Source organism: Anolis carolinensis, chromosome 6 (assembly GCF_035594765.1).
Source record: "Anolis carolinensis isolate JA03-04 chromosome 6, rAnoCar3.1.pri, whole genome shotgun sequence".
Classification (NCBI taxonomy): Eukaryota; Metazoa; Chordata; class Lepidosauria; order Squamata; family Dactyloidae; genus Anolis; species Anolis carolinensis.
The window spans coordinates 9,372,750-9,400,046 of record NC_085846.1 but is presented as its reverse complement, the minus strand read 5'-3'; the positions used below and the strand labels follow the sequence as shown (position 1 = coordinate 9,400,046).

The window sequence follows — 27,297 nt, the reverse complement described above, 5'->3', positions numbered from 1 at the left end:
GGAGATGAAGTCCAAAACATCTGGAGGGCTGAGGTTTACCCATGGCTGATCTGCATTGTAGAATTAATGTTGTTTCACACCAGTTGAACTGGCTTGGCTAATGTTATGAAAGAGTGGAAATTGTACTTTGCTGAGGCACCAACGCTCTTTGTCAGAGAAAGCTAAAGACCTTGTAAAATTACAACTCCCAGGATTCCCTAGCATTGAGCCCTGGTGGTTTAAGAAGTCATGCTTTAGTCTACACAGTATCTGGTATAATTGACTGTCTGCCATCCAAATAATAACCAGAGCTGATCCTGCTTAACTTCTAAGATCAGGTGGGATCTGGTACCTTTCACTGGAAGCTGACCATAGAATCTCATTGGGGGACTTAGAGATTCCTAGAGACATGTTTCCTCTAGAAATCTCCAACTCCTACAGCATGACTGGAGGAAGGATAACTACAGGCTCACACTGGGGAACCTAGTGATTCCACCTGAACATTAGGGAGAACTTCCTAACTGTGAGAGCTGTTCAGCAGTAGGACTCTCTGCCCCGGAGTGTGGTGGAGGCTCCTTCTTTGGAGGCTTTTAAACAGAGGCTGGATGGCCATCTGTCAGGGGTGCTTTGAATGTGATTTTCCTGCTTCTTGGGGTTGAACTGGATGGCCCATGAGGTCTTTTCCAACTCTATCATTCTATGACGGGAAAAAGGTAACTACAGGGTCACACTGGAGAACCTAGAGATTCTCAAAGAGAATAGTTTGTGAATAATCAGATTTGCAAATGTCAAAACTGCAAGGCAGAGTGGAAGGTAAGTCCTGGCACCACAACAACTAGGAGGAATCCAATTAAGAAAACATCCCCCTTAATAAATCAGTTAAACCTAATTGTAGCAAAATCTTGCTCTCCCACCTGGTCTTGAGATTACAAATAGCCTTTTCCTGTTAACTCAAAGTGGAGTCCTGTTTGAACTAGAGAGCATTTGTACTTGTGTCTCCCATCTGGAGGGATCCACGAAAGTTCAGGTCCAGATCCTGAGATCTAACAACGTTATATCCCACACAGGGTTGGGCTGCACATTGCTTTGAAATATAGCGAACAGTTTGTGCAAACATACAGGCACATGGATCGCACATAAATATGTCTGCTGAAGTTTGCTCAGGAACACTTGCGCACAATGACCCCATCAGCCCGGAAGGCAGGCTTTCCACCTTAATTTGCAATCCAATTTCCTCGCACCTAAACAAACACTTCCCAAAGAGATTGCAAACTTGCCCACTGCAGCTAAACATGAGTTCTTCCAGGGAGAATGAGAAAAAGCCTATTGAATGTTGTCTTTGCCTTGAAAATTTCAGAAGGGGCTAGTCAATTGTCACAAGCAAAAGCCCCCCAAAAGCGGAGGGGGGATGGAGAATTTAACTTAGCTCAAGTGGGACTATCTAGACCTCCATGAGTAACTTAGCAACAGCACAAAGAGCAGAGAAAAGAGGCAACAAAAATATGTGGGCGAGGAAGTGTGGCCGAATGCATGTGTGTGTGACCCCGGTCTGTGCATGAAAGGACGCACAGGGCTGTGAAAGAACCGGGCGAGAGAATGCATGGGAGCAAAGAAAAGAGATGCAAAACGGGATGCAAGCATTCTCTTGGTGCCAGAACATGGGAAGGATAGCATGGCCAAATCCATGTGAGAGTATGCAACAATTTGTGGGATTATGGGCACAATCCATGCACACCTGTGGAATTGGCATCTGTGAATGAAGAAAGATAGCCTGGCAAAAGGTCTTAATGTGTACCTGATCCATGTGCTGTGTTTACGGATGCATCTAGAATTAATGCACTTTGACTGCCATGGTTCAATGCTATGAAATCTAAGAAGTTGTACTTTGGTCAGGAACCAATCGTCTTTGGCATACAAGGCTCAATACCTTGTAAAAATACACCTCCCATGATCCCATAGCATTCAGTGGTATCAAACTACATTAATTTTGCTGAGAATTAATTCATGAATATTTGTCCAGGAAGAAAAATCACTGCATTCAAGAGGAATTACTTCCAAGTAAATGCATATAGGATTAGAGACATTGGGTGCAAGAGAGCACAGCAATTGTATTATATGTTTAATGAAAACGTGCTGACCACAGTTGACATTTCTACTGACTTAAAGTACATTGTAGAATGAATTCAGCTTGACACCACTTTCCATGCTACAGAAGTTATGCCTTGTGTTCTCTCATCTCCTGCTTGGCTCACTTTTTGGAGCTACCTGAGTGGTTATGCTCTCCCTACAAACCACCAGAGCTATTGTTTGGTTTGTATGCTATGTGTCTGGTGAGAACACTTGAAGGGCTGAAGGGCCATTTTCAAGTCTTCCAGACCTTATATGGACCATACTATGGCCATTTTCCAGAACTGGAAGTGACATTTTGCCTAAATGGTGGAGAGACACAACAATTCTCATTCATGGTTCTGATCCCCCTTCCTCCCTGCAAAATCAAATGATAATATTAGAACCATCTAACTCATTGATTCTCAACCTGGGGTCCCCAGATGTTTTTGGCCTTCAACTCCCAGAAATCCTAACAGCTGGTAAACTGGCTGACATTTCTGGGAGTTCTAGGCCAAAAACATCTGGGGACCCCAGCTTGAGAATCACTGATCTAACTGATGTTGGGTTGCTGTGAGTTTTCTGGGCTGTATGGCCATGTTGCAGAAGCATTCTCTCCGGACGTTTTGCCTACATCTATGGCAGGCATTGAACTGATCATTGCCCTATTACTCTACATGCTATTTTCAAAAAATAGGTTCTTGCACCATCAACCTTACATCTAGCTATGGACACAAGGGAATTTGCTAAATGCATAAATATTATTGAGCTGATTTTTAAACTTCAAAATAAACATTGCTAGTTATAGTTTTTAAATCTAATTTCTGCTAATTTCTTGAGATTGTGCTGTTAAAGGCATGAGGAGGAAGAAAGATAGATCATTAAGGAAAAAAAAGATGGATACATTAATATGACTGCGTGAAAGTAAGGCCTCTTCTACACTGCCATATAATCCACATTATCAAAGGAGATAATCCAGATTATCTGTTTTGAACTGGAATATATGAGTCCACACTGCCATATAATCCAGTTCAAAGCAGATAATCTAGTTTTGATACGGCAGTGTAGAAGGGAGCCTAAGAGAGAGCAAAAGTGTGTGTTGAGAGAGAGAAACAAACAATCACACTTTAAAAACTTACTTTTTTGGGTACTATTCCCAGATTTTCCCAGCCAACTCACATTGCGCATGATCGCTGGGGGATTCTAGGGGACAGTTGTCGGAAAAGTAACTTTCCTCAGCTCTGCGCATATGTGTTTGCACATGCTACAGAAGTTATGCCCTGTGTTCTCGCATCTCGTGTTTTGGTTTCTTCTTCTCCAGCTCCAAAACCCAAATGCATGCATTTGAGCAGAGATGTGTGGGAGACAATCCATCTCAATACAAAACTGTAAGTACCACAGCTGCCTGAGTTTCCCAATACACTTCTTTTTAGTTGTGAGATTCAACTTTTCACCTGCTTTCTTTTCTCTCTCTTACCCAGGCTTCCATGAAATGCTCCCCCAGCACCAGCACCACACATGCTTTGCTATATATGGATGCCAAGCCCCCAATCCCCACCATGGCACCTGCCGGGAGACCCTCCAAATCTCTCTCTCCCCCAGCACCCACCGTTCTCAGAGGCTGTGGACCCTTCACAGTCAGAGATGAGTTGCTGGGGGTTGCGCTGTTTTCTCCGAGACATCCCTGCTGGGGTTTGGGGAGGGGACCCCAAGTCTCTGTCTTTGGTGGGGAGCCAGTGGGCACCTGACCCTGGTCTCTCGGGAATGGCATCCCTCCCGCTGCCCCCCCCCCCTTGCAGCCCCTTCCCCTTTCACACATCCTCAGGGGACACGCCTCCCCCCCTTTGTGCCTCTCATTGTAAAAGCAAAACTCTTAATCTTTCTGTACACTCTTTTTTCTTTTGTACTGGCAGGATTGGATGGGGGGAAAGAGGGAAGGAGAAGGAAATTTAACTCTTTCTTTCCCTGGACTGATCCCTGCCCTTGGCAAGAGAAGAAACCTCCAGGGATCTTGTATTTTGTGCACTGAAATCTGGCCACTTCTGGAGAGGAAGGAATCAGAGCAAAACCTGGGCTGAAATTAACTAGATCACTCTGAAACCGCTTCTTTCATTTATGCCCAGCCATTCCATTATTTCCAAGACTCTCATTTTGGAGATGCAAATTTGGTTTTCCGTATTGATCCAGCTAATCCTAGAGTGGAAAGAATCAGAGCAAAACTTGAGCTGAAATCAACTCGATCAAAGAGCTTCTTGCATTCGTTGAAATCCCATCTCAAATCGCTTATCACATTTATGACCAATAACGATGTACAGTAGAGTCTCACTTATCCAATGTAAACGGGCCGGCAGAATGTTGGATAAGCGAATATGTTGGATAATAAGGAGAGATTAAGGAAAAGCCTATTAAACATTAAATTAGGTTATGATTTTACAAATTAAGCACCAAAACATCATGTTCTACAACAAATTTGACAGAAAAAGTAGTTCAATACACAGTAATGCTATGTAGTAATTACTGTATTTATGAATTTAGCATCAAAATATCATGATATATTGAAAACATTGACTACAAAAATGCGTTGGATAATCCAGAACGTTGGATAAGCGAGTGTTGGATAAGTGAGACTCTACTGTATTTCCAAGCCACAAAGAGACCCATTTTGTGATGTTTCTTAATTATTATTAAATTTTTTTGGCATAGATGTTTTTGGTTTTTCTATCTAAATTCAGCTGCTTCTGGAGTGGAAAGAATCAGAGCAAAACCTGGGCTGAAATTAAATAGCTGACCTAGAAACCGCTTTCATTTATGCCCAGCCATTCCATTATTTGGGGGTGTTTCTTAATTTTTGGAGATGCATTTTTGGTTTTCCCCATATTGAAATCTAGCTGGTCCTAGAGTGGAAAGAATCAGAGCAAAACTTGGGCTGAAATCAACTTGATCAAAGAGTTTCTTGCATTCGTGCAAATCCCATCTCAAATCGCTTGTCACATTTATGGCCAATAATGATATACAGTAGAGTCTCACTTATCCAACATTTGCTTAGCCAACATTCTGGATTATCCAACACAGTCTGCCTTTTAATAGTCAATGTTTTTGTAATCAATGTTTTCAATACATTGCAATGTTTTGGTGCTAAATTCGTAAATACAGTAATTATTACACACGGTTACCGTGTATTAAACTGCTTTTTCTGTCCATTTGTTGTAAAACATAATGTTTTGGTGCTTAATTTGTAAAATCATAATGTAATTTGACATTTAATAGGCGTTTCCTTAATCCCTCCTTATTATCCAACATTTTTGCTTATCCAACCTTGTGCTGACCCGTTTATGTTGGATAAGTGAGACTCTACTGTATTTCCAAGCCACAAAGAGCTATTTTGTGATGTTTCTTAATTTTTCGGGATATATGCTTTTGGTTTTTCTATTTAAATTCATTTACTTCCAGAGTGAAAAGAATCAGAGCAAAACTTGTTCTGAAATTAACTACATCACCCTGAAACCACTTCTTGCATTTATGCCCAGTGATTCCATACTTCCAAGATACAGTAGAGTCTCACTTATTCAACATAAACAGGCCGGCAGAACATTGGATAAACGCATATGTTGGATAATAAGGAGGGATTAAGGAAAAGCCTATTAAACATCAAATTAAATTATGATTTTACAAATTAAGCACCAAAACATCATGTTCTACAACAAATTTGACAGAAAAAGTAGTTCAATACGCAGTAATGCTATGTAGTAATGACTGTATTTATGAATTTAGCACCAAAACATCACGAAGTATTGAAAACATTGACTATAAAAACATTGACTATTAAAAGGCAGATTGCATTGGATAATCCAGAATATTGGATAAGCAAATGTTGGATAAGTGAGGTTCTACTGTACTCATTTTAGGATCCTTCTTAGCTTTTTGAGATAGATATTTTTGTGTTCACATTGAAATACTGCTGCTTCTGGCATTGAACAGAATCAGTAACACCTGGGTTGAAATTAATTAGCTCACCCTCAAATCACTTGTTGCGTTTATGCCTGGTAATTCCATAATTCCATACTTGTTGGGATGTTTCTTAATTATCTGATATGGACATGTGTGGTTTCTCCATTGAAATCCAGCTGCCTCTGCAGGGGAAAGAATCAGAACTTGGGCTGAAAATAACTGGATGTTGCTCAAATAGCTTCTTATGTTTATATGCAGGAATTCCATTCCAACAAATTATTAAGATGCTCACCTAAAATTTTGGGATAGCTATTTGGGTTTCTCCATTTAAATGGAAAGCAGAGGAAAGCTTTTGGATGAAATGAACTGGATCAGGATTCAAATGATTTTACTCACATTTATGCTTGTACTTCCATGCTCCACCAACCACAGTGATGTTTGCTTTGTGAGAGAATTAGTATAAATGTTTACTATCTGGAGAATCAATCCTTAAAAGATCCTTTCTGAAAATTCTTGGACATAGAGTGTTGTGGATTGCCTGGCTGGTATATCTAAAGCATTACTCCACACCCTGAATTATGCCAGGAAGGATTAACACTGGAATCACTGTGAGATTTGTCCTTTAAATGAGACTAGAAGTTTGTCCTTTAACCTGCGGTCTACATTTGTATGCCCATTCTATTATGTATTATCATATTTATTAGGTCGTGGTAATATTGCTGCTCTCTAAGGCACTACAACATTTGGTTGTTGTTTTTTGTTTTTGTTTTTAAACCAACAGTTGTGTACTGGGTTGCTGTGAGTTTTCCAGGCTGTATGGCCATGTTTCAGAAGCTGATGTTTTGCCCACATCTATGGCAGGGAATTGTGAGGCAGAGGTTGTTAGGTCTCTTAGAAACTAGGCAAGTGGTGTTTATATATCTGTGGAATGATGTCCAGGGTGGAAGAACTCTTGTCTGTTGGAGGCAAGTGTGAATGTTGCAACTGGCCACCTTGAAAATTTCAACTAGGAAAATGAACAGAATCTTGCTACCAGTATTTTAAAAAAACTCTAAAATCAAGACAGTAAATAAAGAACAACCCTCAAAAACAGGGGAAATCCAGACAAGAAATAACCAGGGCCAGCTAATCACCTCCCAACAAAGGATTCTCCCAGGCAGGAAGCAGCCAGGCCTTGAAGCTGCAAGGCCATTCAATGCTAATCAAGGTGATTCATTGCAACATTCACACTTGCCTCAAGCAGACAAGAGTTTCTACCCTGGACTTTCCACAGATACAGTAGAGTCTCACTTATCCAAGCCTCGCTTATCCAAGTTTCTGGATTATCCAAGCCATTTTTGTAGTCAATGTTTTCAATATATCGTGATATTTTGGTGCTAAATTAGTAAATACAGTAATTACAACATAACATTACTGCGTATTGAACTGCTTTTTCTGTCAAATTTGTTGTAAAACATGATGTTTTGGTGCTTAATTTGTAAAATCAGAACCTAATTTGATGTTTAATAGGCTTTTCCTTAATCCCTCCTTATTATCCAAGATATTCGCTTATCCAAGCTTCTGCCAGCCCATTTAACTTGGATAAGTGAGACTCTACTGTATATAAACCTCACTAGCCTAATTTCCAGTATACCTCAACAACCTGTGCGGATGCCTGCCATAGATGAGGGCGAAATGTCAGGAGAGAATGCTTCTGGAACACGGCCATAGAGCCCGGAAAACTCACAGCAACCCAGGTAGCTTTCTTCTCATGTCTATCCCTTCCACTGTTCTTGCTTTCATGCCTGTTCCTTCATGCTTTCTCTTCTTATTCTCCTCCCTCTCTCCCTCCTTTTTGTCCCATCCTTGGTTTAACTTTCTTCCAGTTTACAAGCCAGGTAGCTTCCCTGCCTTTCTTCCTTTGATCTCCTCCATCCTCCATTTAACTTCCAACCAGCCAGCTTGCTTGCTTGTTTCCCTCCCTCCCTTGGATCTCTTCTTTTCTTTCCCATGTAACTTCCTTCCTTTTCTTTTCGGCCCATGTCCACACAGCTACCTCCATCTGTCCTGGGCACCCCGTCCCTTCTCCATCCCTCACCTCCCTTCTCCCATCCCCCTTGGAAAGCCAACCTCTCTGACTCTCCCTCCTCCACACCAACCCACTCTTCTTCTTCTTGTTCTTCTCCTTTTTCCACCCCACACCACTCCTGCCTCCTTTTTACCTCTTCGCTGTGGCCTTTTGACCTCCCCCCAGAGCTACAAAAGTAAAATCCTCGGAGAAGCTCGCTACGGGAATGTTAATGAATCCCCCGCACAAAGGCATAAAGACTTTTCCTTCAGCGCTTTGGGGGGGAAGATGGGCCCCTCTGAGACTATATTTGTGTGTGTGGCGGGGAGTGGAGAGGATTTCGGGAGGGGGTTGAGATGGGATGGAGGCACAGGGTCTCCAAAAGAGCCCAGAAAATTAGGAAGAGGCGAGAAGAAGCACTTTTCTTCTGCCTTTCTTTTCTTTCTTTTATCAGTTGTTCCATTTGGTCACCTGTACCCATAGGATCGGGATTAAATTTGGAGTTATGAGATAGAGAAAGATAGACCTGGCTTTTGAAAGGACAAAGAAGAAAAAAGACGGAAACCAGTTCTTCCTCCCTCTACAAAAAAGAAGTCAGTTCCCTGAATCTTCTTCTATGCACCTCTATTTGGGAGGGCCAAGTAAAAATGAAGCACCACGTCTTGTATCCCTTTGTGCCTGCAGGAGGACATGCATCGATCAATATATTTCTAACATCATATGTGGACCAAAAGGTCCCAGGTTCAAATCCTGGGAGCGGAATGAGCACCCTCTGTTAGCCCCAGCTCCTGCCAACCTAGCCGTTCGAAAACGTGCAAATGTGAGTAGATTAATAGGTACCACTCCGGCAGGAACGTAACGGCACTCCAGTCATGCCGGCCACATGACCTTGGAGGTGTCTATGGACAACACCGGCTCTTCGGCTTAGAAATGGAGATGAGCACCAACCCCCAGAGTCGGTCACGACTGGACTTAACGTCAGGGGAAAACCTTTACCTTATGCCTACTATGCAAATCTCAGTAAATTTATTTGGTGACTATGGGGAGCATGTGATGCTTGGAGAGGAAGCAACTCCTCCATTATCTCATCCAAGGTTCCTTTTTAAAAACAATGCCCAGAGTTCTCCAGCGATGTATGTTTAGCTTCAAGAAGAGAAGTCAGAAAGATGTCACAATAGCTTCTTTCAGTTATGTCAAGATGGAAGTCTATAGTCCATGCTCTGGTTACATCTCGAATAGACTACTGCAACACACACTACATGGGGTTGCCTTTGAAGACTGTTCAGAAGCTTCAAGTCATCTAATGGACAGCAGCCAGGCTGCTCATCGGGGTGGCATATAGAAAGAGGACTTCTCTCCTGTTGCGTCAGCTCCATTGCTTGCCTGCCTGCTACTGAGCACCATTCAAAGTGCTGGCTTTAGCCTATAAAGCCTTAAACGGTTCCAGCCCTGTTTACCTGACCTAACCTATCTCCCTCTATAAGCCAACTAGGAGGTTAAGTTCTTCTGGGGAGGCCCTGCTCTCGGTCCCGCCTCCTTCACAAGTGCGATTGGTAGGGATGAGAGACAGGACCTTCTCAGTAGTGGCCCCTTGACTTTGGAACTCCCTCCCTAATGAAATTAGATCAGCCCCTTCCCTCCTGATCTTCAGGAAAGGCCTAAAAACGTGGATGTGGGACCAAGCATTTGGTCAGTAGTAGTCTACCAGTGCAATAAGATAATATGGAGTAGTACAATGACAACCTGGAACGGCCTCGGACTATGATATTGGATTATGTGATTTTAAATAAGTGGTTTAAAGGTTTGATATGTTTTTAATGGTTGTTTTAATGTATATGTTTATTTTACTGTGTATGCCCATATAACGGTGCTCCATGCAGTCATGCCGGCCACATGACCTTGGAGGTATCTACATACAACGCCGGCTCTTCGGCTTAGAAATGGAGATGAGTACCAACCCCCAGAGTCGGTCACGACTGGACTTAACGTCAGGGGAAAACCTTTTACCTATGCCCATATGGCATTGAATTGCTGCCTATACATGTAAACTGCCTTGACTCCTCTACAGGGTGAGAAGAGCGGGGTATAAATATGGTAAATATAGTTCACCAGAGAATGGAACCCAAGCCAATAGTCATTTCATGAGAAAAATTGTTTAAAAGGGAAACTGTATGACTTGGGTCCAAGGTGGGGATGCTCTTTGGAAAACTCCACCCTTAGGCCACTCTTAAGGTATCCTTTTCATCTCCATCTTCATATGTATGGTCTAATCTCTTTTTCATGTATCTTTCTCTTCTGCCACTCAAACAGCAAGTGCCACTAAAATAAGTGCAAGGCTCACCCTGTTTCCCCATAAAATAAGACATCCCCTGAAAATAAGACCTAGTAGAAGCTTTGCTGGATTGCTAAATATAAGGCCTCCCCCAAAAGTAAGACCTAGCAAAGTTTTTGCTTGAAAGCATGCCTGTCAAACAGAACACCAGAGCATGCAGGATTACTAAATGTACGTACCATAGATTATTGTACATGGAAATAATAGTAGTAACAAGAAATCCTTGATAGGATTCACAGTTTGTCTGGTTATGCTGGTTTGTGATGACAACTACTGTACAGTATATAATAAATGTACATTTTTTGTTCAACAATAAATGAGAATTCTTCTTCAAGGAAAAATAAGACATCCCTTGAATATAAGACCTAGCGCATCTTTGGGAGCAAAAATGAATATAAGACAGTGTCTTATTTTTGGGGAAATACGGTAGTGTCTCTTTCTTCAGTTGAATCCCTTGCAATTACAAACATTCCATCTACCCATAAGAAAGAACTTATTGATTATTGGGGATGTTCGACAGCAAAATAAACAGCCATGAGGTGCTCTCTCTACTTGGAAGACTTTAAACAGAGGTTGGATTGGCATCTTGATGATGCTGTTTTTATGTTACTGTCTTCTTGTAATGCCGTTGATTTTATTGAGATATGTTTTAATCTATGCTTGGTTTTAATCTTTGTTGGTTCAGGCTCATCCCCATGTAAGCCGCCCGAGTCCCTTTGGGGAGATGGAGGCAGGGTATAAAAATAAAGTTATTATATTACTATTATTATCTTTCAGGAGTTCTGTCATTGGGTAGTCATATATGGTAGGCATTGGAATAGAATAATAGAGTAATAGAGTTGGAGCCCCGGTTGCGAAGTGTGTTAAAGCACTGAGCTGCTGAACTTGCAGACCAAAAGGTCCCAGGTTCAAATCCCGGGAGTGGAGTGAGCACCCGCTGTTAACTCCAGCTTCTGCCAACCTAGCAGTTCGAAAACATGCCAATGTGAGTAGATCAATAGGTACCGCTCCAGCGGGAAGGTAACAGTGCTCCATGCAGTCATGCCGGCCACATGACCTTGGAGGTGTCTACAGACAACGCCGGCTCTTCGGCTTAGAAATGAGATGAGCACCAACCCCCAGAGTCAGACATGACTGGACTTAAAGTCAGGGGGAACCTTTACCTTTACTTAGAGTTGGAGTAAACTATAAGGAGCATCCAGTCTAACCCCCTATAATGCAGGAAAATACACTCAAATCACTCTTGACAGATGGCCATCCAGCCTCTGCTTTAAAAACCCTCAGGGAAGGATATTCCACCATATTCCAAGGCAGCACATTCCACTGCAGTATCTCTTACCATAAGGAAGTTCTTTCTAATGTTCAGGTTGAATCTTGTCCTGTGATTTGAATCTTGATGGCCCTGGTTGACCCCCTTTGAAGACTCTATGTTGCTTTTTGCTCTGCTCCATGAGACACTCCAAGTGTTGCCATCCAAACAACAAGGGGAAACTTTCCAAACTTTGGGTCCAGTCTAACATTGGAAGTTCTCTGCCTGTGTCTTGCCTTTCTCTCCCTATTCCCCCATTGTCCCCTTCTTTGCTCCATCTCTTCAGTGACCCGGGGTTTCCTGGGGGGCCTACAAATTGGCCGTATCCATCTTCGCTGCATGTGAGGGCACTTGGCGAGAGATGTCAACCGAAGCCACCCTTGACTCCCCCCAGCCCCATCCTCTTGGCTGCACTCTCTCCCCCCACTTCGCCACCCGCTCAGCAGCCCCATCCCCTTTCCCCCTGGCCTGCTCTTGCCCAGCGCCATTGTTCCAAGCACAAGCTCCTTTTCTTTCCATGTTGCTCGGGATTCTGACATGGAGGAGCTGAAAGGGAAACAGGAGATGGCTACACGGGAGGTGAATGAGTGTGGCGGATGAAAGCCTTGCTTCTCTGGAAAGGCAGTGGGGCCAAGGGGATGGGGCGGGAGGGGCGGCAGGCAGGCATGGCCAGCCCTGGGAGACCCCCAAAGGGGTCAATTATGGGGATGTCAGGGGCAGAAGACGCTCCAGGGCAAGGTGGAGGCAGCAGTTCTTGACTTCAGAAGAGACATGAGAGAGAACACATTTGATTCCCTGAAAACCATACACTTGCAACACCATTCAAGTAATCTCGGGCCCCATCTATACTACCATATAATGCAGGTCAAAACTGCATCATATGGTCAGTGTAGACCCATACAATGTAGTTTAACAATTAACTGTGTTATATGAGCCCCTGGTGGCGCAGTGTGTTAAAGCGCTGAGCTGCTGAACTTGCAGACTGAAAGGTCCCTGGTTCAAACCCGGGGAGCGGAGTGAGCACCCGCTGTTAACTCCAGCTTCTGCCAACCTAGCAGTCCGAAAACATCCAAATGTGAGTAGATCAATAGGTACTGCTCTGGCAGGAAGGTAACGGCGCTCCATACAGTCATGCCAGCCACATGACTTTGGAGGTGTCTACAGACAATGCCGGCTCTTCAGCTTAGAAATGGAGATGAGCACCAACCCCCAGAGTTGGACACGACTGGACTTAACATCAGGGGAAACCTTTTCCTTTACCTTTACTAGACCCATACAATGTAGTTTAACAATTAACTGTGTAATATGAGCCCTTGGTGGCGCAGTGTGTTAAAGCGCTGAGCTGCTGAACTTGCAGACCGAAAGGTTGCAAGTTCAAATGCGGGGAGCGGAGTGAGCGCCTGCTGTTAGCCCCAGCTTCTGCCAACCTAGCAGTTCAAAAGCATGAAAATGTGAGTAGATCAATAGGTACTGCTCTGGCAGGAAGGTAACGGCGCTCCATACAGTCATGCCAGCCACATGACTTTGGAGGTGTCTACAGACAATGCCGGCTCTTCAGCTTAGAAATGGAGATGAGCACCAACCCCCAGAGTTGGACACGACTGGACTTAACATCAGGGGAAACCTTTTCCTTTACCTTTACTAGACCCATACAATGTAGTTTAACAATTAACTGTGTAATATGAGCCCTTGGTGGCGCAGTGTGTTAAAGCGCTGAGCTGCTGAACTTGCAGACCGAAAGGTTGCAAGTTCAAATGCGGGGAGCGGAGTGAGCGCCTGCTGTTAGCCCCAGCTTCTGCCAACCTAGCAGTTCAAAAGCATGAAAATGTGAGTAGATCAATAGGTACTGCTCTGGCAGGAAGGTAACGGCACTCCGTACAGTCATACCGACCACATGACCTTGGAGGTGTCTATGGACAATACTGGCTCTTCGACTTAAAAATGGAGGTGAGCACCAACCCCCAGAGTCGGACACAACTGGACTTAACATCAGGGGAAACCTTTACCTTTACTTTATGAGTCTACAGTGACCAAATATTGCAGTTTCAAACTGCATTATATGGCAGTGTGGATGGGACTACATATGAGTGGCTAGAAACACTTGTACAGGATAAAAATAACAGTATAGTGAAAACATTAAAGACAGGAGCATGTATACTCACATAAACTCTCCTACCAGGGTGCTCTGCTACTAGTTTGATTCCTTAGGCAAGCACAGGAGAAGCAGGTAGAACCTACTGTATAGAGAGAATTTTAAAGGGGCCCGGTATGGATGTAGGTGTGGCTATGTCCCAGCCCTCTGTAACAAGTTTATCCTAAAAAGAACCTAACCAAAGGCATGCACAGGCTCACAGAAAACATTGAAATGAAATAGAGTCATTGAGACCCTTGGGATAAACAGTTTTGAGGGTTAAAATCAAGAAGGCTTCTCATTGTTGTAGTTTAGTGCATAAATCTATGTTTGAAGGGGAAGTAACTACCTCTAAGACTAGGACCCTAAATGATTCGGGACTATGGTTCTTGATATTGAAATGTTTATACAGGCTCCAGTCAGTGGCCTGGTTCCTGATTTTGCTCTTGCGTTCTATTACGCAGAGTTTAATTTGCCTACTAGTCTGGCCGACATACATCAAGGAACAGGGACAAGTAATGACATAAATGATGCCTTTGGTGGTGCACGTAGCAAAATGTTGCAGTTGATGCACAATCTTAGTATGAGGATTCGGAAACACCTTAGTTTGAATCATTTAGTATATTGTGAACCTCTACAATCCTTGTCTGCACATATAGTTCCATGACTATAGCATATATATATATATATATATATATATATATATATATATGAGAAAAACTGGATTATTATTGGATTACATTTCTGTTTGTAGTGGCCTCTTGCCTTTGCACTTTGGGAAATCCCTTTTCTGTATTGTTTATTGCAACTTAGTGTAGATGGGACCTCATTTCTTAATAGTTCAGTGGCAATCAACATTGTATTTTACAACTGATTTCATTGTTGCTTTTTTGGTTATATTGTAACCTATTCTGATAAATGGGATTATATCACACTCACAATCTCTTGGCTTTTCAGTTTGCCAACTCTTTGACAGAAGTTTGGACCCAAAGTGATTTGGGTCCTGACCAAGAAATAACTCAATGCTATAGAATAATGGGAGCTGTAGTTTTACAAAGTCTGTTGCCTTCTCTGCCAAATAGTGCTGGCGCCTCACCAAACTACAATTCCCATTTTTTTCGTGTCAGGAGCGACTTGAGAAACTGCAAGTCACTTCTGGTGTGAGATAATTTGCCGTCTGTAAGGACGTTGCCCAGGGGACACCCAAATATTTTACCATCCTGTGTCAGGCTTCTCTTATGTCCCCACATGGGAAGCTGGAGCTGACAGATGGGAGCTCACCTCGCTCCCTGGATTTGAACTGCCAACCTTTCGGTCAGCAGTCCTGCCGACATAAAGGTTTAATCCATTGCACCACTGGGGGCTCCTATCACAATTCCCTTTTTTTTCATGTCAGGAGCAACCAGAGTTGCTTCTGGAGTGAGAGAATTGGCCGTCTGCAAGGACGTTGCCCAGGGGACGCCCGGATGTTTTGATGTTTTACCATCCTTGTGGGAGGCTTCTCTCATGTCCCCACATGGAGCTGGAGCTGATAGAGAGAGCTCATCCGCGCTCTCCCCATGATTCCATAGCATTGAGCAATGGCAACTAAAGTGGTATCAAACTGAATTAATTCTACAGTATGGATACACCTTTGGAATCAGCAAATAATGCTCAAAGACATAGTCATATTATTCTGGAAAATATGTATAAGTATCTTGCAGCATTTTAGAAATTAACCAAGAGAACAAAGTGGGTACCAGAAGCTTTCGCACACTGCACCTGAGGAAGTGTACTCTTGAGTACAACTACACTGGAGAATGAATACAGTTTAATACCATTTTAATTGCCATGGGTCAATGCTATGGAATACAGATTCTTTAGCTTTCTCTGCCAAAGAGTGCTGGTGTGTTACCAAACTACAAATCCCAGGATTCCTTAGCATTGAGCCATGGCAGCAATGGTGTGGAGCTGCAACAATTTTACAATGCAGAGATGCACTCGGCCAACTACAAATTGTTATGTTCCAAAATGACCACCAGAGGGAACCCACGTTCTCCAAAAAACTAGTCTCTCCCATACATCACCTTTCAAACTTTTGGTATTTCTTTAACAGTCCTTGTTTTAACTTATGTAATCCTGGGATGTGTAGATTTGGGGTGGGGTGTGATGTTAGAATTATCTACTAGGCCTCACCAAACAAGAAATCTCAGTAATCCATATTATGCAGCTATAGCTTTAAAAATGCTATTAAATGGCTATAATGACACATTTCCACCAAGAGAATCTAAAAAGGATAGGTGTGACTTGCACTTGAGACGAGAAAGGAAGTGGCTTGTAACTTTTTTTTTTGCATTGTGACCGCAATCTGATCCATGGCACACACACACTCCAGCATCTGCCAGTTACAAAGTCGGTCCCTGACAGAGGAGATGATGGATTTCAAAACACATTACTGAAAAAACAGACCTTTTGGGTGAATTATGAAGTTTTTCCATTCTATCCTTTGTCTTCTAGGTAAGGAAAATTATTTTACTCCCCCATCTTTCTCTTTCCTTCCTCTTTGGTGTTAGGAATATATCATTGACCATCAATTCTGTATGCCATGCTTTGAATCTGTGCTTGGACATAAAAACCAGTGTGTTTACACTGTAGAAGTACTGCAGTTTGACATCAATTTGACTGACATGGAATCATAGGAGTTGTAGTTTTACAAAGTCTTTCGCCTTCTCTGCCGAAAACTGCAGTGCCTTACCAAACTATAACTTCTACGTTACCATAGCATTAAGTCATGGCAGGTAAAGTGGTGTCAGTCTGCATTAATTCTACAGTGTAGATGCCCCTTGGATAGGTCAAACTCTCCCAATCACAGAGCAAGGCAATGGCTTTGAATAAACCATGTGAAGAAAACTCTACAAATAACTTGACCAGGAACAACAATGATATCAAATCAAGCATTAAAATACAAGTAAATATTAGAACTTCGCAGTCCAGTAGTGGAGGAAAGTGCCTACTGGAGTAGGATTTTAATGAGAAAGAGAAGGATACTCAGAGCTCATAGAGTGATGCATTTTGTTGATAGATTGGACAAGGAACAGTGACCCATCTATCCCCAAAACCACTAGAAAACCCTGGTTGTATATAGTCATTCTATGGAATTGCCTTTCAGGCCCCATCTTCACTGCCATATACAATCCAGATTATCAGATTTGAATTGCATTATATGTCAGTGTAGACCTATATAATCCAGTTCAAATAAGATAATCTGGATTCAGAAACTGGATTAAATGGAAGTGTAGATCCAGCCTCAGAAAATTAAGAATACAGCTATGGAAGTTCATTGTTATACTGGGCACAATGCCACAAGTGGGGAAAATAGTTTTTCAACATATACCAGACTTGGTAACGTATGGAACTTCCATATTCAACAGTAGTCTATCTTTGATTCCCAGTTACTTAAGAGGCATCGTGGAAGTTTGTGGTTGTGCTTATGTCTTTTGTGTGGGCTTCCCAGAGACAACGGATTGATTAATGTGAAGATGAAAACTTTTCTTACGTTCAGAATCTTAAACCCACATATTAATTTTGCCAATGGGTTTAGAGGGTTTAAAAAATGGGGGAGCATTTCATAATTAACTTACCAGTTCCTGATCCTCTTTGCATTTGGTCAGTTATGGTTGGAAGAATGACTATTTTGGACTAAAATGTCCAGAATCCCTCTGCCATCATCCTGAGATTTGTAGTCCCCCAAACCAGTAACTCTTCCAATCTTTCATCACTTGGCACTTAGTGATGTGCTGGCTGAACTGCTTACCTGAAGGTTGGGTTGCTGACCTGAAGGTTGCTGGTTCAAATCCCCAAGACAGGGTGAGCTCCCGTCTGTCAGCTCTAGCTTGTGGGGACATGAGAGAAGCCCCCCAGTAAGATGGTAACACACCCGGGCATCCCCTGAGCAACCTCTCTGTAGATGGCCAATTCTCTCACACCAGAAGCAACTTTCAGTATATTCTCAATTTGCTTCTGACATGATAAAAAATCCTAGTGGAATTCATAAATATCCTTTTTATTTAGCAATATAAGAATGACTTTCTCAGTTGTATTTGCTTATGAAATGTACTAAAAAGTGATCTGTAGGCTTTGCACCCAGCCTTAGCTGTTCCAGGCTTTGCAAATTGGCTTTCTCCTTGTCTTATTCCTCATTTACTTTCCCCACAGTTACTCAAAAATTGGTCACATCCCAAGTTTTCCAGCCATTGCAAGTTGACATTACAGAAGGACAGAAGATGCTGGTCTCTTGCCACCAGAACGTTACCAGTCACAACACGATGTCTTGGTATAAGCAGGTCCTGGAGGGTCAAAGGGTTTGGTCCACATTAGGGTCTGGGTACACCGGATTGACACCGTTCGGAGACTTCCTAATAGAAGTGGATCCAAACTTACGCTCCACCAACCTTATCAAAGAAAAAGCAGCATGGAGTGATGGTGGTGTCTACTACTGCGCCGTGAAGGACACAGTGAGAGGAAATGAGGAGCAGGCTTCATAGAAACCACTCCACGAGTTTTCTTTTACCTTCATTTCCTTTCTTACATTGTTTGTTTTACTTTGCCTTGGACGCATTGACTTAGGTTTACAAATTCCTGTTTCTTGAGTGGCCAAAGTATTGTGTGTAACACTATGCAACACGATTTTTGTCCCTGGGTTATAAATGTCATTTTCTAATTGGTTGTATCATAAAAAAATTGAAAAAGTTTATTAAACTGCAAAAACTTTTGCTATAGTTTTTCAATGACTATCTCATCGATTCCCAACCATTTCAACAGTTTGTGGTAGCCACAAAATAGAAGTTTTTGGAGTATCACAACTATTTTCAAAGTAAATACCACACAATTAAACAGGAAATAACACTTTCAAACCAGGAACAGAAAATTTTTCAAATTTTGTTACATAGTGTAATTGTTTGGAGCCGCCAGACCTTAAACCAGGGATAGGGAGCCTTAGGTAAAGGTTTTCCCCTGACATTACGTCCAGTCATGTCTGACTCTGGGGGTTGGTGCTCATCTCCATTGCTAAGCTGAAGAGCCGGCATTGTCCATAGACACCTCCAAGGTCATGTGGCCGGCATGGAGCGCTGTTACTTTCCTGCCGGAGTGGTACCTATCGATCTACTCACATTTGCTTGTTTTCAAACTGCTAGGTTGGCAGAAGCTGGGGCTAATAGGGGGAGCTCACCCCGCTCCCCAGATTCGAACCTGGCAACCTTTTGGTCAGCAAGTTCAGCAGCTCAGCAGTTTAACCTGCTATGCCACGGGGGGCTCCTTATAGGGAACCTTGGATCCTACTTATGTGTTGGACTTAATCAGAAGCCCCAGACAACATGGCTAATATGGTAAAGAATTCTGAGGACTGTAGTCTAAAACACTGGCCCCATCTACACTGCCATGTCATAAAAACCGTCCAACAGCATGCGGAAAGGAATGAGGAAGTACTACCATCAAGGACTTGGGGTCACAGTGAATGATGAAGCAGCAGCTTCTCTTGTGGCCGGAATCGAGCATACCATCATGAAGCCGGAAGCTGGAAAATGTTAAATTGCCTCTGTGTCTTTGTCTCTGTCTGTATGTCTAATGGCATTGAATGTTTGCCATGTACATGTGTGCCCTGGACCCGCCCTGAGTCCCCTTTGGGGTGAGAAAGAAGGGCGGAATATAAATACTGTAAATAAATAAATGTCATCCAGTTTCTGATCCCAGATGATGTGATTTGGACTGCATTATATGGCAATAAACTTATACAGTCCAGTTCAAAGCAGATAACCTGGGATCAGATACTGGATTATATGGCAGTGTAGATCCAGCCACTGCTTCTCATACTGGGTTGGATGTGGGATAATGTTCCCATTGATGGGACACATAGGAGGACTGCTCCAGAAGATCCCAGCAAATATGTAAGGCTGGCTAAATATAGGATGACCCTATACAAGTCTTAATCCAGAAATTCACTACCCCTAAAGAGGAATGGGCTCTTTACAATCTACAGTAGAGTATCACTTACCCAACATTTGCTTATCCAACATTCTGGATTATCCAACACAGTCTGCATCCCGCCTGGATCCACAGCTGTTTCTCTAGGCAGCAAGGACTGAAGTTTTTACGGATTTTCGACAATGTTGTTATTGTAAGTTCATTTTATGCAATTCTATCTTTATTTGTAGTCAATTTGTTTGCAGCCAATGTTTTTGTAGTCAATGTTTTCAATACATTGTGATGTTTTGGTGCTAAATTCATGAATACAGTAATTACTACATAATGTTCCCGTGTATTGAACTGCTTTTTCTGTCAATTTGTTGTAAAACATGATGTTTTAGTGCGTAATTTGTAAAATCATAACGTATTTTGGCGTTTAATAGGCTTTCCCTTAATCCCTCATTATCAAACAATTTCACTTATCCAACATTCTGCCGGCCCATTTATGTTGGATAAGTGAGACTCTACCGTATTTTTCATCAATTGCTATGTCAGTCTGCCTAAAATTCTTTGCATGTATGGGTTTGCAGTTTGCTGAGGCCCCTGAAAGTATTTGGCAGAGAAGGATAAAAACCTTGTGAAATTACAGCTCCCATGATTCCATAGCAATAAGCCATATCACTTAAAGTGATGACAAAGTTCATTAATTGTACAGTATAGATGCTCACTGTCTGGATAAAAATGTGTAAATCCTCAACTTTTTCATTCTTACATGTAAGGATAAACAATTACAAAACACAATTATAATCACAAAATTAAAAATAAACAGTTCTAATAAATAAATGCATCAACATAAATTGTTATATTTTAATGATATACTGTAATTTAAAAATATCTAGGATGTTCAGAGTTGCTAGGGCAAACTTTGAGGGAAAGTAGCTTGTAAATAAAGGGACAATGATATTTATTTCTTTTATTTGCATATTTCATTTATATTCCACCTTTAAGTAGACATGCATGGCTTTCCTCTTCACCAGTTTAACCACATAAGAATCCAAAGGCTACACCATACCTTTTAACACTTCACAAATGAAAACTGGAACACAATATCAGAGCATGGTCAATATGGCAAAATTCTCAAATATAGTAATTCCTACATAACATTACCATGTATTGAACTGCTTTTTCTGTTGATTTGTTTTAAAACATGATGTTTTGGTGTTTAATTTGTAAAATCATAATGTAATTTGATGTTTAATAGGCTTTTCCTTAATCCCTCGTTATTATCCAACATTTTCACCAAAATTCTGTTTGCTTAGTACTTGAAAATTACATAGAGCCGGCCCTGGGCAAAAGTTATTGGAGGACAAGGACACTCATGGTGGACTCTGACCTGAAATGAATGCATAAAACTAGAATTTCCAATGTAGTTTTTGAATTCTGGTGTTAAGAGTTCTGAAGGACAATGGGCCGAATCCATCCTGCCACATCATTTTATGCTGCTCTCCAGATGCTGGAGTATTATTAGGCACCATGAGTAGAGCTGAGGGGAGTTGTGATACAGTAACATCTGGAAGACTGCAGTTTGTTCTTTTTAGTCTGGATAGTGGGTTTGGATTTACATACAAGGCTTGTGGATATGATGTCTGACTTTAAAATGTCCTTTAATCTTTCCCCAACATCAGAGCCACAAGTGCTATGGGTTGCAACTCCCATTATCCTCAGTCTGCATAGTGGATAACCAAAAGTAATGGGAGTTGTCATTCAATAACATCTAGGGACCCAAATTGGCTAAAGAGCACTGACCACTATATATATATAAAATTATAATTTGCCCTCTGTAGCCATGGATTCTCCATCCATTGATACAACGATCCTTTGAAAGCACCCGTAAAGCTGTTGTGGCCCTTGTTGGAAATGAGTTTGACACCCGTGCCCTAGAGGCTTTTACCTCCTGAAACAACCTTTCGTCCTCGCAGCTTGTTGAGAGCATTTAGCATGTCTTCGTTCCTTAAGGTGTAGATGATGGGGTTGAGCAGTGGAGTGACTGCCGTGAAGAAAATGGAAACCACTTTGTCTGCAGGGAGACTCTTAGCTGGTCTGAGGTAGATGAAAATGCAGTGTCCCAAGAAAAAGGTCACCACCGTCAGATGTGCGGCACAAGTGGACAGTGCCTTTCGGCGGCCTTCAGAAAAGCGGTTCCTCAAGGAGGTGAGGATGACCGCGTAGGACACTACCAGAACTACAAAACAGACCACTGAGATAACGCCAGAGTTGGAGACAATGAGGACTTCAAAGACGTAGGTGTTGGCACAGGCCAGCTTGATGACCAGAGGTATATCGCAGAAGAAGTTGTCAATGGTGTTGGGTCCACAATAGGGAACCATGAGCGTCAATGCTGTCAAGGCGATGGAGTGGAGTAGGCCACCCAACCACATGGCCACTGCTAACTGGAGACAAACTCGACGGCTCATAATGGTGGTGTAATGGAGAGGGTGGCATATTGCAGCATAGCGATCGTAGGCCATGATGGTGAGGAGAAAGATCTCCGTACAGGCAAAGAGGTGGAGGAAGAACATCTGGGCAATGCATTCTCCAAAGAAGATGGTCTTTGTCTCCTCCAGGAAGCCAGCTAGCATCTTGGGAACGACCACCGAAGAATGACAGACATCAATGAAGGAGAGGTTGCTGAGGAAGAAGTACATTGGGGTGTGGAGGTTATGATCACAGATGATTGTGATCACGATAAGGATGTTGCCAATGAGAATGAAGGCATAGATGGTGACAAAAACCCCAAAGAGAACCAGTTCAGTGGTGTGGTCCGTGGTCAGGCCTGAAAGGATGAATGCCTTCATTGTTGTGACGTTCTCCAGCCCCATCTTTGTCTATGTCCAAAGCTGCAAGAAAGGAAAAGTAAAGTAAAAAAAACAAAACCAAACAGATTAAATTGTTATAACAGCTCATAAACTTCTGTGGATCCAATAAAAGGAACCCAGTCCAAATGCATAGAAAGAAGGAGTATGGACTTGGTTCTGGCAGAGGGGAAAAATAGACGTTATAGTTGGGAAAATTATAAATTCATAAACTATCCTAATTTGGCAGGGACAGTTCCAATGAATCCTTTGTTGTTCCACCTTTTCAGCTGTCTTTAAAATGTCCTAATTTCTCTCCTCCTCCTAGGGTGCATCAACACTGCCGGATTAATGCAATCCGATGCCACTTGAACTGCCATGGTTCAAGGCTATGTAGTCCTGGGATTTGTAGTTCTATACAACCTTTACCCTTCTCTGCCAAAGAGTCCTGATGCCTCACCAAATGATGGTATAGCTCACATAATTCCTTAGCCTTGAGCCATAGCAGTTAAAGTGGTGTCAAACTGCATTAATTCAACAGTGTAGAAGAAGCACCCCTACATTCACCCTTTGTTCTAGGGGTACTTCCAAGTGCTGCAAACTGGAAAAGTAATTTGCACTCAGTTAATGCTGAAGGAACAGAATTGTTTGCCCTTCCCATTAGTTTCAGGGAAATCAAAGTGAAACAGTCTCTCCTAGCTTGTGTAATAAACTTTCCTACCTCGACTCGAAATATTCCAAAATGATCCACATGTGTGACTGAGATAATAATGTATTTGCCTTCTGATGGTTCTATGTACATTGCACAGAATGATTAAAAATGTACACAATATAAATGCAAAACACTTGTGGCTTCAAGCATTTCAGTTTAGGAATACTCAAACTGCAGTAAATTTTGCAATGTTGTAGTGAAGATAAAGCCAAAGGTTACTTGGGGTTCTGTGATTTTATGCTCTATTTTTTAAAAAAAATCTTCAAGCCACCCCAGGAGGACAGGTTTGACAGGAGAAGAATTCTTACTTTCCTACATTACATATCTTCTTCACTACCATGCTGGTTTTTTTGCCCTGAGATAGAAAAGTTTGCGGGTCTCATGAAGGGAAACACAATTTGGAGGGGGTGATATTTAAGCCATGGTTGCCTACATCCCTTCAATATCTCGAAGGACAAGATATTGATGTTTATCCATTTCACTATAGACTACTAACTGAATACTATTTGGACTTGCAATTGTATTTATTCAATGGTGATTATACCACAATTTGAGAAGAATATTGATAAGTTAAAAGGTATCGAGAGGATTATGACCAAAATAGTCAAAAGTCTGGAAGCCATGAATCCTGACAGCTTAGGGAGCTGGGTATGTTTTATACTGAAGAAGAGAGGATAAAGTCAGGAGATGATAGTCATGTTTAAATATGTTAGAGGATGTCATATTGGAGATGGAGCCAGCTTGTTCTCTGAATAACAGACAAAGTATTTGATAGGAATAGTCTGATTTATGAGAATACTGTCCTAGAACTTAATTATTAGGGTGATTAACAAATACAACTTAAAAATAAAAGTCTTATTACCCCCAAACTTCCATTTCCCAGCTAAATAAACAAATTACTTACATTTTCTTCTTGATATTCGGAATATGTCGGTCAGAGCTGTCTCTGGATAAATACCGGTGTTCTCTTTTTTGTATGAAAAAGCTCCTTACACATTGATTTCAAAAACTAGACTTTTTAGTTTGCAGAAAACAAAACAAACTTTTCTATCTTGTTGATCTTCAAAGGTGGTTTTATTCTTTCCAGGCTGGGTGAATGAGAACATTATGCAAATCCTTGAATGTTGTCCTTCTTCTGGTATAAAATGTCATTGGGATTAACTTGACAAATTTATAATCTTAGATCTTAAATATTTCCACTGACTCAAGGGCAAATTGCTATCCAATTTACTTTTTCCTTTTAGGAAAATTGAGGATAGAATAAGTTTAACAAAGTGCTTTATGGGAAGATAAGGTAATCTAAGATATTATTGTTGAAATAAATAAACTGAAGAATAGGTCATCCAGAATGCTGAAAACAAAATGCCTACATTTTGTTCCTTCCTGTTAGCTCTAGAAATTTTAAGTTTGGAAAAAATGTCTCATATATGTCTTCTGTTACCAGTCATAAACCATAAATAAGCTTGTATGATGTCAAAGGGATGCTTTGAGAACTGTAACTGATGTAGCTCCAGGCAAAGCTCATGGGAAGCTTCAAAGTTTTAGAAACTCCAAAAGTTAAGCTTGGAGTTGTTTAATAAGCCCTCTTAGGCTTTGAGGCATTGTGCTCCAATAGTTTTCCCCTCTGATATCCTTCACATGCAGAAGATGGAAATTCATTCTCTGTGACTCTCATTAGCCTAGATCTGGTGATTGACCAGATATAATAATAATATTAATAACAACAACAACAAGAACAACAACAGCAGTGGTGGCAGCAGCAGCAGCAGCCGGACTATAAACAGAGGTACAACTATGTAGCCCAAATGATTCATTGGAATTTATGTCACAAGTATCACCTGCCAATAGTAAAGAGCTGGTGGGATCACAAACCTTCAAAGGTAGTGGAAAATGAGCATGCAAAAATATTGTGGGAGTTTTGAATCCAGACTGACAAAGTTTTGGAACATAACACACCAGAGCTCACAGTTGTGGAAAAGAAAAAAGTTTGGATTATAGATGTCGCCATACCAGGTGACAGTCAAATTGACGAAAAACAACAGGAAAAACTCAGCCGTTATCAGGACTTCAAGATCAAACTGCAAATGCTTTGGCATAAACCAGGACAGGTGGTCCTGGTGGTAATTGGCACACTGGGTGCCATGCCAAAAGATCTCAGCTGGCATTTGGAAACAATAAACATTGACAAAATTACGATCTGTCAACTGCAAAAGGCCATCTTACTGGAATCTGCACACATCATCTGAAAATACATCACACAGTCCTAAATGCTTGGGAAGTGTTTGACTTGTGATTTTGTGATATGAAATCCAGCATATCTATCTCATTTGCTGTGTCATACTATGTCTTTGTATCAATAATAATAATAATAATAATAATAATAATAATAATAATAATAATAATAATAATTTTATTACCTATCTCTCCCTGCAACTCAGGGCAGGGTACAATACAACAAGGTACACAAATTTAAAATACAAGTCAAAATCCACTGAGAAAACGCAGATTAAAATTAACAATTTAAAGATGACTGGGTTTTAAGTGGGATTATTAATAGATAAATTCTCGAACAAGGGAATCAAATAGCCACTGTGAACATGTAGAGCCTCCCTATGAAGACGCAGCATATCTCAAAACACCATGTCCTGGGAAAAATCAATAGGAACAGCAGTTTCTGGCTTGCTTTTGGACTCATGGGAAGCATGAGACAGGTCACCACCTACTACAGTAGAGTCTCACTTATCCAACACTCATCCAACGTTCTGGATTATCCAACGCATTTTTGTAGTCAATGTTTTCAATATATCGTGATATTTTGGTGCTAAATTCGCAAATACAGTAATTACAACATAGTATTAATGGGTAATGAACTACTTTTTCTGTCAAATTTGTTGTATAACATGATGTTTTGGTGCTTAATTTGTAAAATCATAACCTATTTTGAAGTTTAATAGGCTTATTCTTAATCTCTCCTTATTATCCAACATATTCGCTTATCCAACATTCTGCCAGCCCGTTTATGTTGGATAAGTGAGACTCTACTGTATATGAATTTTACAATGTACACATGATGTAGTGGTTAATTTGAAGTGCATGAAGTCATCATGATTTTTAGGATATTTTTTCAGTCCATATAAAAAGAAAAGTTTTCCAACTTGCAAACACGCCAACTGGCCCTATAAGTGTCAACTCTTCTAGCTCTCAAATAAAAGACAACTAGCATCTTTGCTTCAAATACAGTGAGTCCTCCACATTTTTAAAGATGTGATTATTTGTAGATTTGATTATTGTTTGCTCTCAAAGACTCTCCAGAACTTGACCATGGAGTTAGCTTGGAGGACCAAGGTCCCATCTACACTGGCGTATAATGCACTTTGACGTTGCATTATATTTTCACTGTAGACTCCTATAATGCAGTTCTATGCAGTTAAGCCACATTATATGAGTCTACACCAGGCATGAGCAAACTTAGGCCTTCCAGGTGTTTTGGACTCCAACTCCCACCATTCCTAACAGCCTCAGGCCCTTTCCTTTTCACCCTCAGCCGCTTAAGCGGCTGAGGGTGAAAAGGAAGGGGCCTGAGGCTGTTAGGAATGGTGGGAGTTGGAGTCCAAAACACCTGGAGGGACCAAGTTTGCCCATTGCTATTTCCCTTGCATTTGCAGAGATTCTGCTTCATAAAAACCGATGACTTGCTGCCACGCACAGTATAGTACTTTTGAAGAAAAATGAACATTGCCACTAGGTGGGAGCACAAGATCAGAAATAAATCCTATGATGATTTTGTACAAGTTGGACAGGCTTTTGCAAAGGTAGGGGAAGAAGAAAGTGCCCAGAACTAGATGATCAGATCTTCCTGTCTGTATTTGAGAAAATCTTGCATTAGACAAATCCAAAGTTCACAAAACGTACATTTCTAAATGACTTTGAAAAAACTG

At 41.5% G+C, this 27,297-nt stretch overlaps 2 protein-coding genes and 1 gene segment (V, D, J or C); 1 reads left to right on the top strand and 2 right to left on the bottom strand.

Moving 5' to 3' along the window:
* Nucleotides 1-13,955, bottom strand: part of sall2 (spalt like transcription factor 2) — a 29,296-nt gene extending 15,341 nt beyond the window's left edge. Inside the window, exons 1-2 of one of the 3 annotated variants that reach the window (XM_062957294.1) lie at nt 13,884-13,949; nt 6,100-6,215 (exon numbers count right to left, since the gene is read on the bottom strand). Coding sequence is in view for 1 of the 3 variants with exons in the window: in XM_062957293.1 (XP_062813363.1) it covers nt 3,695-3,767 (73 nt within the window). In the remaining 2 variants the exon portion in view is untranslated. Of the gene's footprint in view, nt 1-3,694; nt 3,860-6,099; nt 6,216-13,883 lie in introns of those variants that run through there. The other 2 variants (XM_062957295.1, XM_062957293.1) reach the window with 2 other exon arrangements.
* A 2,230-nt stretch (nt 13,956-16,185) lies between these two features.
* LOC134292478 (T cell receptor alpha variable 4-like) lies at nt 16,186-18,603 on the top strand. The segment is given in 2 exon segments: nt 16,186-16,348; nt 18,047-18,603. Coding segments are annotated over 2 exon segments (363 nt in total).
* A 2,035-nt stretch (nt 18,604-20,638) lies between these two features.
* On the bottom strand, nt 20,639-25,424 carry LOC100560401 (olfactory receptor 4E1). Its single transcript, XM_062957539.1, has one exon. It carries the CDS (start codon nt 22,672-22,674, stop codon nt 21,733-21,735), a length of 942 nt encoding a protein of 313 aa, XP_062813609.1. The 5' UTR covers nt 22,675-25,424; the 3' UTR covers nt 20,639-21,732.
* Nucleotides 25,425-27,297: the final 1,873 nt, after the last annotated feature.

What these genes read in the sequence shown, in the direction of transcription:
- LOC100560401 (XM_062957539.1), bottom strand. Translation starts at nt 22,674, where the DNA reads ATGGGGCTGGAGAACGTCACAACAATGAAGGCATTCATCCTTTCAGGC.